The sequence below is a fragment of the Nerophis ophidion genome, linkage group LG09 (genome assembly GCF_033978795.1).
Source record: "Nerophis ophidion isolate RoL-2023_Sa linkage group LG09, RoL_Noph_v1.0, whole genome shotgun sequence".
NCBI lineage: Eukaryota > Metazoa > Chordata > Actinopteri > Syngnathiformes > Syngnathidae > Nerophis > Nerophis ophidion.
In genome coordinates this window covers 49,435,221-49,455,667 of record NC_084619.1, presented here as the reverse complement: position 1 = coordinate 49,455,667, position 20,447 = coordinate 49,435,221, and the positions used below count along the sequence as shown (strand labels likewise).

The 20,447-nt window shown below is 39.4% G+C and overlaps 1 protein-coding gene across 2 annotated transcripts in view; it reads left to right on the top strand.

Annotated features, from left to right (window-relative positions):
* The window catches only part of piezo1 (piezo type mechanosensitive ion channel component 1 (Er blood group)), a 199,556-nt gene extending 182,575 nt beyond the window's left edge, over positions 1-16,981 (top strand). For both annotated transcript variants that reach the window (XM_061911144.1, XM_061911143.1), the window contains 12 exons: positions 1,912-2,064; positions 2,276-2,337; positions 5,614-5,772; positions 5,952-6,099; positions 9,871-10,059; positions 10,372-10,464; positions 10,570-10,742; positions 11,903-12,025; positions 12,119-12,198; positions 12,818-13,007; positions 16,287-16,428; positions 16,552-16,981. In XM_061911144.1, the coding sequence (XP_061767128.1) occupies positions 1,912-2,064; positions 2,276-2,337; positions 5,614-5,772; positions 5,952-6,099; positions 9,871-10,059; positions 10,372-10,464; positions 10,570-10,742; positions 11,903-12,025; positions 12,119-12,198; positions 12,818-13,007; positions 16,287-16,428; positions 16,552-16,677 (1,638 nt within the window). In that variant the 3' untranslated portion in view covers positions 16,678-16,981. The remainder of the gene's footprint in view (positions 1-1,911; positions 2,065-2,275; positions 2,338-5,613; positions 5,773-5,951; positions 6,100-9,870; positions 10,060-10,371; positions 10,465-10,569; positions 10,743-11,902; positions 12,026-12,118; positions 12,199-12,817; positions 13,008-16,286; positions 16,429-16,551) is intronic.
* The last annotated feature ends 3,466 nt before the right edge of the window (positions 16,982-20,447 follow it).

Sequence of the window (20,447 nt, the reverse complement as noted above, 5' to 3'; positions counted from 1 at the left end):
ACAGTATTGCTGATAACGTCCACGTTTTCAAATGGAGGAGAAAAAAAGTTCCTCTTTTCTAATACCACATGAAAGTCATTGGTTTTTGGCATCTTATTTGTTCAGCTTCCATATTCGTTTGTATACACTTTACAAGAAATACATTGGCGGCAAACTCCATAGCTTGAGAGCGTGTTTGCGCTGGCTTTCGGAGACTCCTATTTTGTTAGCGCAGGCGCGATGGAGCGGCACTTTTATTGTAAAGACAGGAGGAACTGCGCGATCAGTCTTTCGGCTTTTGACGGGAAGTACGGTTGAAATAAAAAGTGTCTTTTTTCCTTTAGACTTTTGATTGATTGATTGAAACTTTTATTATTAGATTACACAGTACAGTACATATTCCGTACAATTGACCACTAAATGGTAACACCCCATTAGTTTTTCAACTTGTTTAAGTCGGATCATGTGACCGCCTGGCTCTGTTTGATTGGTCCAACGTCACCAGTGAGTGCATGTGATTGGTGAAACGCAGGCATGCGTATCCTACTTTGAAGCTCTGTCATTAACCAAAACAAACATTAACAGATCGATAAAAAAAAGTAGCGAGTAACGAGCTGAATGTAGATAAATGGAACGGAGTGAAAGTAGAGTTTCTTCTCTATAAATATACTCAAGTAAAAGTAAAAGTATGTTGCATAAAAACTACTCGTAGAAGTACAATTTATCCCAAAAGTTACTCAAGTAAATGTAACGGAGTAAATGTAGCGCGTTACTACCCACCTCTAGGTACTTTAAAACTACCATTTACAGTAACATCTAATGATGTATTATCGACCTAAGCAGGTTCCACTGTATTAAGCGAAGAGCATGCAAACAGATCTATTGCTATAACACAAGGATGGCAAACGTTCGGCCCACGAACAAATGTTATCTGGGCCGCGAAATGAGTTTAAGTATGAAAAAAATATTTTTAATGAAAGAAACTGCTGTTCTAAATGTTCCCACTAGATTTCACATTAACAATTATTTGTATCTCCTGCCGGGAGAGCGCGAATAACTTCAGAGGACTGGAACTATGTGCCGTGTGTCAACACCTCCATGTTTGACACTACATACTCTACCTACGCTGCTTATTAGTGATAGTAATGATACAAAATGTGGATTGGTACGTTCATGCCTTGATTGTCAAATATGTTGGCAATGTAAGCAATGTGTCATTTCTACTCAGATAAATGCTTTTGTTATTCTGTACTTTTCGTGTTATATTTGTGTCTGAGTACACATTTTCTTGGCAGGCATAAATATGCTGAATTATTGTGTATGCCCTTTTAAATTCATGTGTAAATAGGAAAATGAGTCCAAGTTTATATGTTTTGTTGTAGATGATGCTACATATGTACAGAATAAACAACTTAATGTTAGTACATAGCTATGGAAAATGAATAAATAACATCCTGTAATTTGATTTTGATATTATTATTAATTTCATCGTCTAATACATAGAAAATTAACACCATTAGGAACATTTTAAAAACTCTGCCAAATTAAATTCCGCCTATTCGACTGATGAACATTATCACATAATTTATTCAGAAAAGACAAATAAGGATAGAATACTATTATGATTTGTACAATTTCAGAATGTGCTTGGTGTATTGTCAAACAAAGAAAACAATCTGAAATTGTCTTTACTTTTAAGTTATCATACCATAATTTTATCAGTTCGGCCCACTTGGAAATAGATTTTCCACCGTGGCCCACAGCTAAAATGAGTTTGACACTTCTGCTATAACAAGATAGCAGAAATTCTGATTGGTTGCAGTATCTGTTTAAAATACAATGTTGCAGTGACGGTATGAGACGTCTTCACTCAGAATCAGCATAAGATCATGGCATGTTTCATTAGTTCGTTATGTTTTTTTCCCTCCTTAGAAACACAGTGCAGCAGCTGATATAGCATCCACCTTGTCAGAAGACCAGGTTCCAGAAGCATTTCTGGTGATGCTCCTCATCCAGTTCACTACCATGATCATTGACAGAGCACTATACCTGCGGAAGGCTGTTTTGGGGAAACTCATTTTCCAGGTAAAGTTTAACATTTATGTTTATTAATACCAAATGATTATCAAACCTTCTGGTTTATTCTTCTGAAGAAACCACAAGTCTCTGAATTGTTTGTCTTCGTGTAGAGAGTGACCACCAAATTTTTAAAGAGGCTTCATTATTTGTTGCATATGTCTTGCTTTGCAACTTAAGCACCTGATCACCATTTAAATGATGTTTTTCATCTTCCTAGGTGGGTCTTGTGGTTGGGATACACCTGTGGATGTTCTTTATACTCCCCGCTGTCACTGAAAGGTATGGTAAATAATGTTCATCATACGGTTCCCTAATTATACTGAGGCAAACAGTGGGGGAAATAATTACTAGATCTCCTGCAACATTTGTCAGTTTACAACATTCCTAAGACATGAAACATGCATATTTTATCATAGGTTTAATTTAGCAAAAACAGAATAGCAACACAAAATCCCCCCCCGAAATGTATTTTTAAAAATATGTCTTTAATTGGGAGAAATGTGAGGAACCATAGAGATGCCTTAATGCCATAAAACAGTGGTTCTCAAATGGGGGTACTTGAAGGTATACAAAGGGGTATGTGAGATTTTTTTTGAAATATTGTAAAAATAACAACAATTCAAAAATCCTTTAGAAATATATTAATTGAATAATACTTCAACAAAATATGAATGTAAGTTCATAAACTGTGAAAATAAATTTAACAATGCAATATTCAGTGGTGACAGCTAGATTTTTTGTGGACATGTTCCATAAATATTGATGTTAAAGATTTATTTTTTTGTGAAGAAATGTTTAGAATGAAGTTCATGAATCCAGATGGATATCTATTAAAATCCCCAAAGAGGGCACTTTAAGTTGATTACTTCTGTATGTAGAAATCTTTATTTATAATTGAATCACTAGTTTGTTTCAACAAGTTTTCAGTTATTTTTATATATTTTTTTCCAAATAGTTCAAGAAAGACCACTACAAATGAGCAATATTTTGCACTGTTATACAATTTAATAAATCAGAAACTGATGACATAGTGCTGTATTTTACTTCTTTATCTCTTTTTTTCAACCAAAAATGATTTGCTCTGATTAGGGGGTACTTGAATTAAAAAAATGTTCACAGGGGGTACATCACTGAAAAACGGTTGAGAACCACTGCCATAAAACAATGTCGAGGGAGTTTAAACTTCCAGCTGCTAAACAAAATAACATTTCTGACCTCTTTGGAATCGAATGGAAGATTAGACAACAATGTACATGGTTACAGAACAGGAATGCTGATGGCTCACCACTCATGGCACCCCGTAGAAGGTGGGAAAAAGGTAGACACTGGGGGAGAATGAGTTGAAAAAATAAGTCGAGTTCAGACTGGGCTCCTATTGATAGGGTCCCAGTCTGGAGTGAGAAAAAAACTCGATAGCAAAGCACATATACATATTACAGCATACAGCTGGAGACTTGCAACGAGTGGGACCTTCTCACGGACCTTCCATCGTTCAAATATGTTTCCATCTAGCTTGACAGCCACCGGACCCCACTGTAGGCTCACTGTGATAGACTCTTTCGGATGCTGGAGTCAGGGGCTAAGAATTTTGTTGTGAAAATGGGGAGTGACCCTGAATGTGAGCGATGTTAAACGACAACAACGGTAAAAATGCAACCTTAAAGCCTAGATACCATGGGCACTAAAATGCAGGAATTCTTACTCCTCATTCAAGTTATCCAAGGACACCAGCTGTCTTTTGGCCGCCATGCTCCCGAACAGCCAGATTGCGGTGAAATGTACCTGTGGTGAAAACATGTGTCCATGACTGTGCTTTTGTGCACTTTAGTGTCCAAACAAACTGTCTACGTAGTGCTGGTTAACAAAGCCTAAACCATCATTTGTTCACCTCATTGGATTTATTTGTGAGGTTGTGCAATGGAACAGAAATTTGAGAAGATGTACAGAATGGTAATTATTTTTGTTTCAGAGAGGCACCACATTGTAAATGTAAACCTAATTGTATTTAGTGTTATGGAAAATAGTTTTCGGTGGTCACATTGAGATAAAAATATTTTTTTGGGGTCATAGAAATTCAGTAAAAGATTTTAGAGAAGTCATGAAAATCATTGATCAAATAGTATTAAGAACCCTGTAAATTGAATAGATGATAAAACACTAGTTAAAGTTCCAACGATAGTCACACACACACTAAGTGTGATGAAATGATCCTCTGCATTTGACCCATCCCCATGTTCACCCCCTGGGAGGTGAGGGGAGCAGTGAGCAGCAGGAGTGGCCGCGCTCGGGAATCATTTTGGTGATTTAACCACCAATTCCAACTTTTGATGCTGAGTGCCAAGCAGGGACGCAATGAGTCCCATTTTTATAGTCTTTGGTATGGATTTTCACCCCCTGGGAGGTGAGGGGAGCAGTGAGCAGCAGGGGTGGCCGTGCTCGGGAACCATTTTGGTGATTTAACCACCAATTCCAACCCTTGATGCTGAGTGCCAAGCAGGGATGCAATGAGTCCCATTTTTATAGTCTTTGGTATGGATGTTCACCGCCTGGGAGGTGAGGGGAGCAGTGAGCAGCAGGGGTGGCCGCGCTCGGGAACCATTTTGGTGATTTAACCACCAATTCCAACCCTCGATGCTGAGTGCCAAGCAGGGACGCAATGAGTCCCATTTTTATAGTCTTTGGTATGGATGTTCACCCCCTGGGAGGTGAGGGGAGCAGTGAGCACCAGGGGTGGACGCGCTCGGGAACCGTTTTGGTGATATAACCCCCAATTCCAACCCTTGATGCTGAGTGCCAAGTAGGGACGCAATGAGTCCCATTTTTATAGTCTTTGGTATGGATGTTCACCCCCTGGGAGGTGAGGGGAGCAGTGAGCAGCAGGGGTGGCTGTGCTCGGGAACCATTTTGGTGATTTAACCTCCAATTCCAACCCTTGATGCTGAGTGCCAAGCAGGGACGCAATGAGTCCCATTTTTATAGTCTTTGGTATGACTTAGCCGGGGTTTGAACTCACAACCTTCCAGTCTTAGGGTGGACACTCTAACCACAAGGCCACTAAGGACTAGTGTCATTGCAATCAAAATTAATACTGCTTCGAATTACTTATAAGGGCTGTACTGGGACATTTCTCATAACACTTGTTTGCAAGTGTGGTCAGGATCACAATTAATTTCGAAGACTACACTATACACCTCTTGGCACCTGACTTTTCCCTTAACCTTGAAAGAGAGTTTGATCACTACTTTATTGGTGAACATACAAAACCGGGGGCAAGGGGTAAGGGGCAGAATTGGGATTCAGCCTAAGTCATGTTTTGCTTTAGCATTCTATACTCATTTCAGTCAAACAAATATTAAGTAATAATTTGTAAACTTTAATGTCTTTTTTCAGGATTGGATAAAACGCCCTGTGAAATGATGGTCTGTTAATGTCCTATTAAGGGGTAAACTTACAAAATCAGCAAGAGATCAAATAATGATTTCCCCTACAGTATATTGTGATTGTTATTTCCATTCATTTTGAACCTTTCTTGTCTCTCACTATTTCTATCTGTAGGAGGTTCAACCAGAACTTAGTGGCTCAGCTGTGGTACTTTGTCAAATGTATTTACTTTGCCCTGTCAGCATACCAGATCCGTTGTGGATACCCCACTCGTATTCTTGGCAACTTCCTCACCAAAAACTACACCCATCTCAACCTTTTTCTCTTCCAAGGGTATGGAAACACATAAAATATGAAGCTGTCAGTGCTGTTCTATTTGAACATGACTGCAATATAAAGTTGATGTTTTTTTTTAAACGTTTCGAGTCAAATAGTTAACAATTCTGTTTTAGGAATAGTGACTTCATGTAGCGTATATATCTGATTGTGTGTTTATGTGTGTGTGCGTGTAGTTTTCGTCTGGTTCCTTTCCTTGTAGAGCTGCGAGCAGTGATGGACTGGGTTTGGACTGATACTACTCTGTCTCTCTCCGACTGGATGTGTGTCGAGGACATTTATGCCAACATTTTCATCATCAAATGCAGCCGTGAGACAGAGAAGGTATGACTTATTCTGATGTCTACTGCTTCGGCATAGTTTCACACTTGCATCACAAGCATAACACACACACATGTGTAAACACAGAGCTGATCTACTAAAATTGTGCAAAGTGGATTGCTTCTGTTAAGTGAGCAGAATAAGGAGTGCAATCAATTTTGCGTCTGTCTTCATTAATATGCAGAATATAAGTTGATCATCAAAAGCTCACAATACTGGGAGGAGAAGATGCAAATATAATTGTTTAGCACACACAATGTGATCCATCAACACTCATCACCATATTGCGAGCACTTTTTTGAGTTTTATTTAGCACGTTTGGGAAGGATGTTAATGTTCCACACACTGCTGCAGGATCAGTGAGTCTCTCTGGCATAATACACACAAAATCCACTTTCCAATTGTACAAGCCGTTTTAGTAGATCGCACACAACACACCCACTAATACGACAAGATATTTTAGCGATTGCACACGCTGTTTACTGCGTGGGGTTTGGATCTGAGTAAATCAGGCCCACAGTGTACACTGAATAAAATGAATACATTTTATCTACAATATTATAATTAACAAAGTTTCTTTTTTTTTGGAAAACGTGCAGTGATGCCGACAAGTGTAAAAGCAACAGATTTTTTTTCTTTAAGAAATGAAAGTTCTGTATTGCATGAAATGAATAGATCCATCTTGTAGCTAAACAACACAAGTAAATCAATAAATAAATAAATGAGTTGTACTTGTATAGCGCTTTTCTACCTTCAAGATACTCAAAGCGCTTTGACACTACTTCCACATTTACCCATTCACACACTGACGGAAGGAGCTTCCATGCAAGGCGCTAACCAGCACCCATCAGGAGAAAGAGTGAAGTGTCTTGCTCAAGGACACAACGGACATGACGAGGTTGGTACTAGGTGGGGATTGAACCAGGGACCCTCGGGTTGCGCACGGACACTCTTCCACTGCGCCACGCCGTCCCTCACAGCTTTTGTCTTATCTCTTTGTCTTTACGTCACAGATGTCCAAACTTTATTCACACAGACCCACATACTGAAACATCAAACGATGCGGTTGGGCAACATTTTTGTTTTTATCCATCCATCCATTTCCTTTCGCTTAATCGTTTCGAGGCGCATGGGCTACAGTCTCAGTAGGGAAGGAAAGAACGCCAACTTTTTCCTTTTCCACAGTGGGGATGTACATCAACCAGCAAATTGAGAGCTTTGCCTTCTGTCACAGCTCTTTCTTCACAACGACAATCTGGTACAATCACCTACTCAGTGGCTTAGTGGTTAGAGTGTCCTTCCTAAGATCTGTAGGTTGTGAGTTCAAACCCTGGCCGAGTCATACCAAAGACTATAAAAAAATGGGACCCATTGCCTCCCTGCTTGGCACTCAGCATCAAGGGTTGGTATTGGGGGTTAAAAAACCATAAATGATTCCCGGGCGCGGCACCTCTGCTGCCCACTGCTCCCCTCACCTCCAAGGGGGTGATCAAAGGGATGGGTCAAATGCAGAGGACAAATTTCACCACACCTAATGTGTGTGTGACAATCATTGGTACTTCACTTTTAACTGGTAAAGCGACCACATTAATGTAGATCAGGGGTGTCAAACTCAAATACAGAGTAGGCCAAAATTTAAAACTGAACAAAGCCACGGGCCAAGGTTGAACAAATTAACCTTTTAATAAGGACCCAAACAAGTTTTGTATTGAATATTGAACAAGCAAGACTTATATAACTTTATAGTGACATGTAAAATCGAGTTTTAAATAATAATATTAATAATAAAAAATATCAATGGCATATCAAATAAAATTTAAATAAAAATTGAATGCCTCTTTTCTATTTGCAGCCCTCTGAGGTATATATCAAAATAAACTTTTTCCACAGGCTATTAATAAATTTGCAAATAAAATAACAAATTAATCAAACATTCAAGCCTTGAAGTAGCAAGAGAAAGTGCATGAGTAAAACAATTATTGCTTGGGGGGGCTATATTGTAGCGTCCCGGAAGAGTTAGTGCTGCAAGGGATCTGGGTATTTGTTCTGTTGTGTTTATGTTGTGTTACGGTGCAGATGTTCTCCCGAAATGTGTTTGTTATTCTTGTTTGGTGTGGGTTCACAGTGTGGTGCATATTTGTAAGATTGATAAAGTTGTTTATACGGCCACCCTCAGTGTGACCTGTATGGCTGTTGAACAAGTATGCATTGCATTCACTTGTGTGCATGTGTGTGTAAAAGCCGCATATATTATGTGACTGGGTTGGCACACTATTTCTATGTAGGAAAAGTGGGCGTGACGATAGGTTGTAGAGGACGCTAAAGACAGTGCCGTTAATGCACACCCCAAATATTGTCGTCCATGTAGAAATGGGGAGAAATTCGGGAGAATGTTTACCCCGGGAGATTTTCGGGAGGGGCACTGAACTTGGGAGTCCGGGAAAATCGGGAGGGTTGGCAAGTATGAGTATTAGTGGTGAATGCGGTGTTACAGCGGCACCGCTGCTGTATAATACCGGCGGGCCAGCTCTAATGTTAATTTCATCCTGCTTAAGGGCCAAATGAAATTACATGGCGGGCCAAATTTGGCCCGCGGGCCAGAGTTTGACACCCATGCTGTAGATGCTGTGCCGTTCCCTCGATGCAGTCATCCTTCACAATATACTTGCACTCTTCTACCTGAGGCAAGACATAACTCCCGACCCATAGGGCGCAACCCACCCTTTTCTGACTATCAACCACTGACAATGGCCTCATATTTTAGGTGCTCAATGCTGAGTCTCAGAAACTCTCCACTCAGCTGCGAAAAGCCCGAAACACTGAAGATGACAGCTTGATGAAAGTCATCAGCAAACAGCAGAGACAAGATCTTAAGGCCCCGAAGCTGGACACCCTCAACGCCTTTGCTAGACCTACAAATTGTGTTGATAAAAATAATGAACGAATGTGTCAAAGGCATGCAGTCCGTTTGGTTTGGTAGCGGCTGGCCACAATTTAAAAATATTTATTCTACGAATCTGTACCTCATGCAAGACAACGTTCAAGTAATCTTGTTCTTGTGGTCAAAATATTTGGGCAGAAAAGCTCAAATAATAGTTCAAACCTTTGGGTAGAAAATGTAGAGATCGATCAGTAAACCACTACTTTAAACAGAAAGAGAGAAAAAACCCTCAGTAATTAAAACATATTTTTAGAAAATGACGGAGAGACAACAACAACAGAACAACATCAGAAAATTTGATATGCACAAATATGATACAAAAAGTGATAGCAAAGAAGCAGTTAGTGAAGTAAATATTAATAACACAGAAATGACAATGAACATTATTGCACTACAAATGTAGCAATAACAATACCAAAAAAAATAGCACAACTGATGATAAAAGACAATAATAATTACTTCTGTTATCAACAAAAAAATTGTTTCAAATGCAGCAATACATACAAGTAATGAAAACTTGAATTACAAAAGAAAGCAGATAAATGGAGGAGAGGAAAGAAGTGAAATGTATTAACCTTGTAGATTGTTATAGTAACAATAGGTTAAGCTTTGTCAGTGTGCCGTGTTTTACCCAGTTTACCCTAGGGGAATAACATTAATACATGCTTGATGAAACGTGATAATATGCATGACTGTATGTATGCATATGTGCTTCTGTATGTACAGAATGTGTATATGTATGTTTGTACAGTGAATGTGAGTGTGGATGTATGTACTGAATTTTTTTATGTATGTATAATTGCCATTTCCAAAACCATGTTTCCTTCCTTCAGAAATACCCGCAGCCTAAAGGACAAAAAAAGAAGAAGATGGTGAAATATGGAATGGGAGGACTGATCATCTTCTTCTTAGTGTGCATCATCTGGTTTCCCCTTCTCTTCATTTCATTGGTCAGATCTGTGGTGGGTGTCATAAACCACCCTATTGATGTCACTGTTACCGTCAAACTTGGAGGATATGAGGTAATATTTGTTTCATGAAGTATGTGTTACTGTCTGCCTATAATTACGTTTGTGTTTGTAGATAATGTACAGGAGAAGTGCAGTAGTAATATTTAATTGGTTTATGCCTAATGTTGCAAAATATATTAGTCTATATTGTAGTTATATATTTTTTTGGGAATTAAAATGCTTCAAATTCACATATAAATTGTTCCAGTTTTCTGTTGTTATTGATTTTATGATTTCAACATTGACATATTGGGATTGGAAAGTTTGAGCACTTTTGATATTTTCTGTTGTTTTTATTTGGATCTATTTTATGTGTGTGTCCAGCCTCTCTTCACCATGAGTGTCCAGCAGCAGTCAATTCAACCCTTTACACAGGTGGATTATAATGAACTCACTCAAAAGTTTGGAAACAATGCGGTACGTAGTCAAGTCAGAGATATCGTGCATGCATCTCTTTGTGTTGTGCTATTTAACACCTGAAACATTGGGATTTACTGTTTTATTCATTTTGATTGTTTGTAGGTAGCCATGCAATTCATTTCTCTCTATGGTTCTGAGGACATTGTTACAGCCATGATTGAAGGCAGTTCGGGATCAGTTTGGAGAATCAGCCCCCCCAGCAGACGTGAACTCATAAAAGAACTTCTCGAAAGTCCCTCTGACCTAACATTACGCCTGTCATGGAATTTCCAAAGGTAAAATCGTTGCTTTTCCTCTTACAAAATTGGAGAGGTACTAAGGTAGTCATCATCCTAAATACTGTTGCGGTGCTCCTCTTTGAGGCAAAAACAATAAAAAAAAAATGTTATTCACTCTTTAACCATGAAGACCATATAGTTTTCATCAGTCTTGGCTTACTTGAATTGTGCTGAGTACTAAAAAATACTGTATGGGCCTTAATACAATTGGACATAGAGTGAACTGGCTGAAATAACTTTTATTCTGCATTCAATATTGTAAACTTTAGAAAGAAATACTGAGTTGATCTCTATGCTGACTTGTCAGGATGAATGGCTGGAGGAGTCAATTCTGAGCTCCTTGATTACAAATGAGTATGAAGTTACTGGTTTAAACTTAATTTTTTTCAATCTGTTGTAATGTCCCAGTTTGTTTAAGATGAAAGCAATAAAATATAATGATCATTACATGAAAACTATATATTGTAAAATGCTCGTCTAAATAAGGAAGGCATTAGTTTCCCTTTAACTGGTAATAGCCGCTAACATTATCGGCGGTATTTGTACCTGTTGTATTTACGTCAAATGACTGCTGCTGCCTGAGATAAGATCGGTGCGGTCCAAAAACGTGACATTAAATGCATGCTGTATATTCAAATGTTTAAGCATATTGCTCATATGTCCTCCTCTTGGTGAATTGCAATTATTAAAAGTAGCGCTGATGCAGTCTTTTTCATTACAATGTTGGCACTTTTTCCGCCCGGTAACACTCCATGTTGCTGACGCCACAAAGCATGTTGCGTAACGACAACATCCTCACCCAGAAAAACCGTGAAGAAAAACCCTTAGACGAACTGGCAAGAGATTCCAAGGAATTGATACACTGGTCTGAACAAGAACCGTTTTTCAATTTCCATCCCTACATGCAGCCAATTAATTTCACCTCGAGTGACAAATATTTAGCTTCCGTGTTATTTGCTTGCCCGGAAAAATCAGAGTCACATGGTCCAACTTGCCTTAAATATTCAAAAAACGGTAGAATCAATAAAGACATATAATGACATATACAATGTTATAGTGATGAAAGCGCTGTATTCTGAACCTGAAATTAAATGTTCTGTTATATTCAGTACGTGGTTGCAGTGTTTTTTTAAATTGTCTTTTTTCATCCAAAACAGGGACCTGGGTAAAGGAGGGACCGTGGAGTACACATATGACAAACATTCTATTCACCTGGAGCCTGGGAACCCAGTCAGGGCTAATCTAGCTTCTCTTCTGGTGGGCAATCACACTAAGCCTGTGTAAGTTTACACTGATGTGTGTAATATTTTTACAAATGAATGTTTCTTACAGCTGTAATTTACTCTCCAAATTTTGTCTTGTTTTATTCGTAGGCATGTTCCAAATATGTTCCCAAATTACATCCGTGCCCCCAATGGAGCAGAGGCCAAACCAGTCAATCAACTATATGAAGGTGACATACATCTGAATACAAATACACACTCAAATTGATGTGACAAATTGGTAACGTGTGGGAAAACAGACACGTACATTTTTCACACTTTTCAAGCAAAATGTTAAGCATAGAAAGACAACTACAGATTTCAACTTCCAAGTGATGGTAGTTTCCATTGTAACAGAAGTGGAAACATATTTTAGTAAGCCAAAGTCCATGATAACAACCAGTTAAGTTGTGTCAGAGAGGCAATGCAACATTTGAATTCAGGTATATAGTGTTCGCCAAAGGCTGTTAAAGCATGTAGTTTTTAGCTGAATGGTGAGAGGTTCTTGTTTTTCTTGACATGTTCTTATATGATGTTTTTATCCGTAGGCACTGTTGTCGATTTCTTTTAAGTTCTTAATTTTCTTTCCGCAGGCAATTAAGTATTTTAATGTGTTTGTTACAGGTATCACCTAAGGAAGCATTTTTACAATTAATTACACAAAATAATTGATTTATTGTTTAATGTTCCATATAACTACCTAATTCAAAGTCTGTGTGCCCCATAAATACCATGACAGCTATATTCTCAGCATTTTACTCATTTATACTTAAGAAAGTCTGCTTTAACATTGTTGATTGTGTGTTTTAGGGAACGAAGGAGGTTACCAGAATATAACCCTTTTCCTGATGAGTGACGAGTCACTGAACTCCAGTGGGAAGCAGGAGTGGTGGGACATTGCCATTGGGGGCTGTGCCCCTTCTTCATGTGGAGTTCTGTCCATGGTCATATTCAATGACAAAGTCAGTCCACCCAGCCTTGGCTTCCTTGCTGGATATGGGTGAGAAACACAAACTCTTATTTAGCATGTTTGGGCGGTGGCACCATTACACCTTTATAAGGGGGCTGGGGCCTCCCTAAAGTTTTCTTAATGGGGAACTGCACCTTTTGGGGGAATTTTTCCTAGCGTTCACAATTATTATGAAAGACAAGATGACGGACAGATTTTAAAAAAAAAATGCATTCTAAATATTAAATAAACTTGAATATTAATGGGAGCGCTACTATTTTGCCTTTCAAAACCCAATAAATAAACATTCAAAAACCGCCAACAATACTCCATTTGCATTGTTTTTTACTTGAATATTAACCAAAGTAATAGTGATATTGCTAATGAAGTGAATTATATAATTTTCTTATATGATTGAAAGTAGCGTATGTTTGTATTTAGTCACAGGATTATTCTACTAAGGGCAAAAGTGCACATGTCCATCACAGCTTGTCCAGACAGGCGAAACTTTGACCCCAGGACATCGGGGAATTTAAAGGGCAGCAGCAGTTGGATTCTAGGAGAGATAATGAAGACATTAGTAACATCTGGTAGGAAGCCCCACAGATAGGGGTAGAGGACAGGGGTCGGAGGTCACCCGACTCAAACTGATCAGAGGAATAAGGTCAGGGAAAAGTTGATTGGCCAGACTGACCGGCACCAAGGCTAGAACCACAAAGAGTAAGGGTCTTTGTGTAAAAAGATATTCAAGCACAGTTGTCTGGGAGGACATCAGAAGAGATTCGGCCCATTCCTTCTCCTGGAAACTGCAGTTACTGTCTGAGGCTCGCTGAAACAAATCGAGCTTTTTTGTTCAACGATTCCTCTGGGCGTCTTCGTGGCTCATCACGCAGTACACAGTCACTCTGTCCTGGGAGAGTGACACGATCGACCAATAAACAACAGTAACATAAGCGATAACGCAGACAAACTATTTATAGTGGCGCTGTGATCAGTATCGTGTGTGTGCCTATGCTTACATTATCGACTGGTCTGCTGCTTCCTCGCCTGTAATTTTATTCCAGATCATAAATCATGCCTCTCACCTGGACAGAAGAAGTCTGAGTAGGTGTTTTGGCAAGTTGGTACAGTTTGACAGCCATGTAGGACCCGGAAATGGCGAGGACGACACAAAAAGATGCCTGGGAGTACAGGTGGATAAGGTCTGTGAGTTTTCGGGTGAGGGAGGTATAGTCAATGAGGAGAGAAAAGTTGTTGGCTGTGTTTGTGAGGGATTAGGGACCAATGATGATTATATCGGATTTGTCACAGTTTAGTTTGAGTAATGCATTTTGCATTTTGGTTTTTAATTGAGAACGGCAGGAATTTATAATAGTGTGTGTGGATATATAGAGCTGGACGTCACCATAACAGTGTAACCCAGGAACATGATGTCAGATGATGCTATCAATGGTAAATAAGTATAGAAGGAAGAGGAGGGGGCCACGTACCGATCCCTGGGTGTCACCTTGGGACAGCGAGGTAGTAATGAGTCGGGATGTATATCGCTAAGATTTTATCGATACCATCCATCCATCCATTTTCTACCCCCTATTCTCTTTGTGGTCGCGGGGGGCGCTCGTGCCTATCTCAGCTACAATCGGGCGGAAGGTGGCGTACACTCTGGACAAGTCGCAACCTCATCGCAGATTTTATCGAAACCAATATCGATATTCCTCATCGATACCGATATTCCTTGCTACTCTTATCGGTACTATTAGTAATTGATAGAAACAAAGATGTGGAAAAAATGCATTTTTATTACCATTTTTATTACCACCACCATCTCACAGCAGTGGTGCGGAGAAAGTCCAGATTTTTGTCAGTGATTATACTATTTATGAGCAAGCGTTTTTTATTAAGGGAATTGTGAAAGTTTGAGGTGCTTGGTGACACAATTGGCTGAGAGGTGGGAGGAAAAGAGCAATGATTAGACAGGTCCTCATGGCGTCAGTTGGGATCTGTTCTGTAGGTACTGACCATTGGGCGCACCGAAATATGAGGCGCGCTGCCGATGAGGTCTAGTCAGGTTTATTTTCATACAAAAGGGGCACCGGATTATAGGGCGCATTAAAGGGGTCATACTATACTTATTTTTTTTCTAAATTGAAAACACTTCCTTGTGGTCTACATAACATGTAATGGTGGCTCTTTGGTCAAAATGTTGCATAGATTACATAGATGGATTTTACAGACCGACTTCAAGCCGCTTTCTGACAGTCGCTTTAGCTTGCGCCATTTTGTGGGCGGTCTTACTGCATCATACTGCATCTTATGTGTGACTGCCATCTACTGGTCACACTTATCATTTCACCATGTACCAAACAAATTAGCTTTGAGGTCGTTAAGCACAAGCAAAACTATCCCGTACATTAGGCACACCGGTTAATAAGGTGCACTGTCGAGTTTTGAGAAAATGAAAGGATTTTAAGTGTGCCTTATAGTCGGAAAAATGTGGTATATACGCACACATACCAAAAAGTTATATTTTGGTTTCATCCGACCACATTCTCCCAATCCTCTGCTGTATCATCCATGTATCCATTTTGGTATAAACTCAACTCGTGTTTGGAGCAAGAAGAAGACTGAGTTGCATCCCAAAAACACCATACCTACTGTGAAGCATGGGGGTGGAAACATCATGCTTAGGGGCTGTTTTTCTGCTAAAGGGGACAGGACTATTGATCCGTGTTAAGGAAAGAATGAATGGGGCCATGTATTATGAGATTTTGAGCCAAAACCTCCTTCCATCAGTGAGAGCCTTGAATGGTTGACCAAATACTTATTTTCCACCATAATTTACAAATAAATTATTTAAAATTCCTACAATGTGAATTCCCGGATTTGTTTTCACATTCTGTCTCTCACAGTTGAAATGTACCTATGATAAAAATTACAGACCTCTGTCATCATTTTAAGTGGTAGAACTTGCACAATCGGTGGCTGACTAAATACTTTTTTGCCCCACTGTATATAGCATGTGCTTGTCTATATATATATATATATATATATATGTATATATATATATATATATATCTCCTATATAATTACATGTATGTATGTATATGTATATATATATATATATATATATATATATATATATATATATGTATATCTCCTATATAATTACATGTATGTGTGTATGTATGTGTGTGTGTGTTCTGTAGAAACAAAACTTAATTGCTTTGATTATATTTGGGAAAGTGTTTGAGATTACGCTACATTACAATTGATTACCCCGTTAATTTATTGTTTGATTTAGAGTCGTTGTTCTTTTTTTCTTCTTCTTAGGATCATGGGTTTGTATGTGTCTGTGGTCCTTGTCATTGGGAAGTTTGTGAGAGGCTTCTTCAGTGAGATCTCCCACTCAATCATGTTTGAAGAACTTCCCTGTGTGGACCGCATACTCAAGCTCTGTATGGACATTTTCTTGGTAAGTATGTTTGTTTGAAAATGTGCTGTTCATACGTTTATTCATCTGCTGCATATGCCAATTGAACACAAATGTTTGTGTAAAATCACTCTCTGCAAACTAAGACTGCTCAATGCCTTTCAGGTGCGTGAAACTGGTGAGCTAGAACTGGAAGAGGAGCTTTATTCAAAACTCATCTTCCTCTATCGATCACCAGAAACAATGATCAAATGGACTAGGGATATCCACAGCCAAGACAGAGATCGATGAACCGATTGGTTGTCTTTTGACTATGTCTTTTTTATAATGTCCAAAGCAACAAATCAAGTCAGAGTTTATGAGAGGACTGCAAGATTGGAGATGGATGGATGCTGGAACTCCACACACTTACATAAAGATCAACGAATGTACCTGTACACTGTAAAGCCTAACATGTTGGAAATGTCTACAAGCTAAGCTGTTAGCTGTTTTGATTTAATTAACTTAACCAAAATCATGACTGCTAAGCTTCACCACAATTTTATGACTAATGTATAGTACATCATGTTTACAATAAATGGCTTTTTGTATCGTATGTCAAATCAAAATTATGTAAATATTACAACAGCTCAAACAAGCCTGGAAGGGGGTGAGTAGGCCAAGAAGCAGGCAAGTTTAGAGCCCTCAAAATGTGGTTAACAATATTTTGGAGACAGTTTGAGAGAGAGTGAACTCCCTACTCTTGTCAAGACAGTAAGCAAGAAAAGCAGGTAATTTACCTTCCCTTTCTGTCCCATGTACTGCAACATAATGCCGTCAGTAGTCAAGAGTTTACAATAACTTAAACACATTTATTAGAAAGGTCTTTGAGCAGTAGCCGAAATTGTTGGATCATGCATTCTAAAACAATTACTGCTGTAGATATGCTTGCCTTGGGAAATGTTAAAGCTATTGTTTTGGCTCTGACTTCAAATATTATTTATTGTCAATACATCCATACATGCTAGACATAAGAAGGAATCAAGATCCTGTTTCTCTCTCGCTTATACTCTGGAGCAACTTTCCCAAGAGGAGACTGCAACCAAGCTACAAAAAACAGGAAACAGGAAAAATGACACATCAAGAGACTACAGACAGAAGGCATGTTGTGTTGACAATACAAAAACACTCAAGTCTTTAGCAAAACAACCCGAGGACAGACGGAATCTCAATAAAGTCCCCAAGACCGACAAGAGTCCTTAGTCCCTGGTTACATGTTCCTGGTCCTCCCTGGGCTGGCTCAGCAGAAGCTCAACGTTTTGGGCCCTCGTTCTGTCCAGCTCCCTCTTCCGCTCCCAGAGCCCCTCCAGGGAGCTGTCCATTCTTAGACCCCCAGGCTTCACGGCACACCTCAGGCGGTTGTTCTCAGGCCCTTCTGGACGAGCTTCCACTCTGCCATGCTGCGCATGCCCTGGACGTGGCGCATCTCCCGTCGGAGAGCCTCCTCGCAGATGCCACAGGTTCCACGTCTCTGTGACGCCGGGACTGCTGCCGCCAACTCCGCCACAGCAGCCAATAGGTAAGGCTGCTGCAAAGACTGTTGATGGAGTTGCACCCACTCAACCTGTCCCTGACTCCACTCCTTACAGATGTAGCACTGATGATGCTGTTATTGGAGAACATTTCCCCGCAGACGATGCACCACACCCCCTTTACAAACTGGTTGATGAGAAAACAAGTGACCCAACTTCCTGACTAAAGAATTGGGACATTCTAAACCAACAACACAGGTTCACTTTCTAACATTCCAATCTGTTAATCCGGGTATACAAAATGAGGCTCTGTGAGAATAGTATAACTGAATTTAAGAGAAGCAACACTCAAGACACTCCTGTTGCACCACCACCACCACAACTTATGCACAATGTTGTGCCACAACCTGCATCTGCTATATCTCCTGTTTACACTGATTATGGCTAAGATACAATATTTTCCTCCTGTACTTACCTGGAGGTCTCCGGCCATAACTCTATGAATACTGTCCCAGAACCTTTGTAGGACAAGGACACAGACAAGGATGCCCCACCCCCAATAGTTCCACAAACAAACCATGGGTAGGGATGGCTACCAAATTTTGTACTTTTATAGGTACCAACCCAAGTCCGTCAGTACTCCTGTGTACCCATTCACATAAAATTAAACAGTGCCATATTTCAATAACTTTGTTGCATATTATGTAACGTCATGTTCAGTTGCAGCCACGGCACGAACTCAAGCCATGAATACCATGAATTGATTAACGTGGATCCCGACTTAAACGAGTTGAAAAACTTATTCGGGTGTTACCATTTAGTGGTCAATTGTACGGAATATGTACTGAACTGTGCAATCTACTAATAAAAGTATCAATCAATCAAAAAAGCACTTGCCCGGTAAACAAGCAGTCAAACACTCAGAAATGACTCCGACAGACGGCCTCCAGGTAATGTTCCAATTTTACAAAGCAAGAAAAAGGTGCTCAAAAGTACAGAAGTTCTCCACTTTTCAAAATGTTCTGGCTGGATCCTATTTTCCTTAGATTTGCCATATACATGCTAACAGATTTGCATCAGCAATTTACATGGGGGTTTCAACACCTTTAAATTAGGTAATGAAAACTAGCTGATGTGTAATTAATACAATATTTACAGTTTAAACACTTTGTTAGGCTCAACAACAAAAAAAGACTGGCACATTTAACTTAATGACACGGTAGTCAATGCACTACAGCTTGGAATTGCAGCAGCATGCAAAGTACTACATAACATGTTATAGTACTTCCAAATGAGACACAGAAGTGTAAGAAAACAAGATAACTGGATTACACAGCTCTTTCAAAAGTTAGTTCTGGTTCAATTACCAGATACCAAAACCTGGCACTGTAATTCAGATGTGAAAGATACCCATGCCTACTCTTGAGTGGGCTCTCTTAAATTAGTTAGCAACCAGGTCTTTGAACTCGTCATTGTCCCAATAGTACTCCCCAATGGCAACACAGAGCACTTGCACCCCTGACAAGTTGCAATACACCCCCAAGCCTTGGTCATATACCCCGCAACCAGATAGTGAAAAGTTTTTAGATACAAGTACCAATTCTCCTGTTTGACATGCCTTGAAAAAACCACACCTCCTCTGTAAACATATTGTTAGCACAACACTGTCTTCCTGGGAAAGTCTGAATGGCTGCGTTGCACGAGACGTCGTGTCTGGTTGCTCTCACCCCGACTCAAGCCTACAAACAAGCGTATTCCTGGCAAGAAGTCAAGTGACAGCAGAGTGAAAACGCCACACACTGTACATGCACTGTTCTGGTCGTAGAAATGTTTCTAATGGGGATTTTGTAAGAACTTCCTGAAAATTTCCGAAGATAGTCCATTATAAAGACAAAAAAAAGCTGTGGAAACAACCAAATACTGCAGAGAAAAGTGTCAATTAATCATCCATCCATTTACTACCGCTTGTCCCGTTGGAGCCTAAATCAGCTGCATTTGGGCAGAAAGCGGGGTACACCCTGGACAAGTCACTACCTCATCGCAGGGCCAGTCGATTAATCACTATATTAAAAAATTAGAACGGTATGGCATCAGAGGGTTGGTCTCAAATTGAACTGAACGTGAAGCTAAGTGAACACACGTCTAACACACTAAATATATCCTGTGGCATACCACAGACATCAATACTGGGACCCAAATTGTTCTATCTTTATTAAAATGACATTGGTAAAGTTACAAAATACTTATATTGAGTATTATTTGCGGAAAATACAAATGTGTTTTGTTTAGGAGAGAACACACAGAAGCTAATACAAATTATACAGAAGAAATAAAGAAATTAAAAAAGATGGTTTGAAAAAAACAGACTATCTTTAAATCTCAGTAAAACGAAAATAATGTTATTCGGTAACAGCAGAAGAGAAACTCAAACACAAGAACAAATAGACGGAATAGACATTGAAAGAGTAAACTAAAGAAATGTTCCAGGTGTAATAGTTGATGATGAAATTAACTAGGAATCCATCCATCCATCCATCCATCCATTTTCTA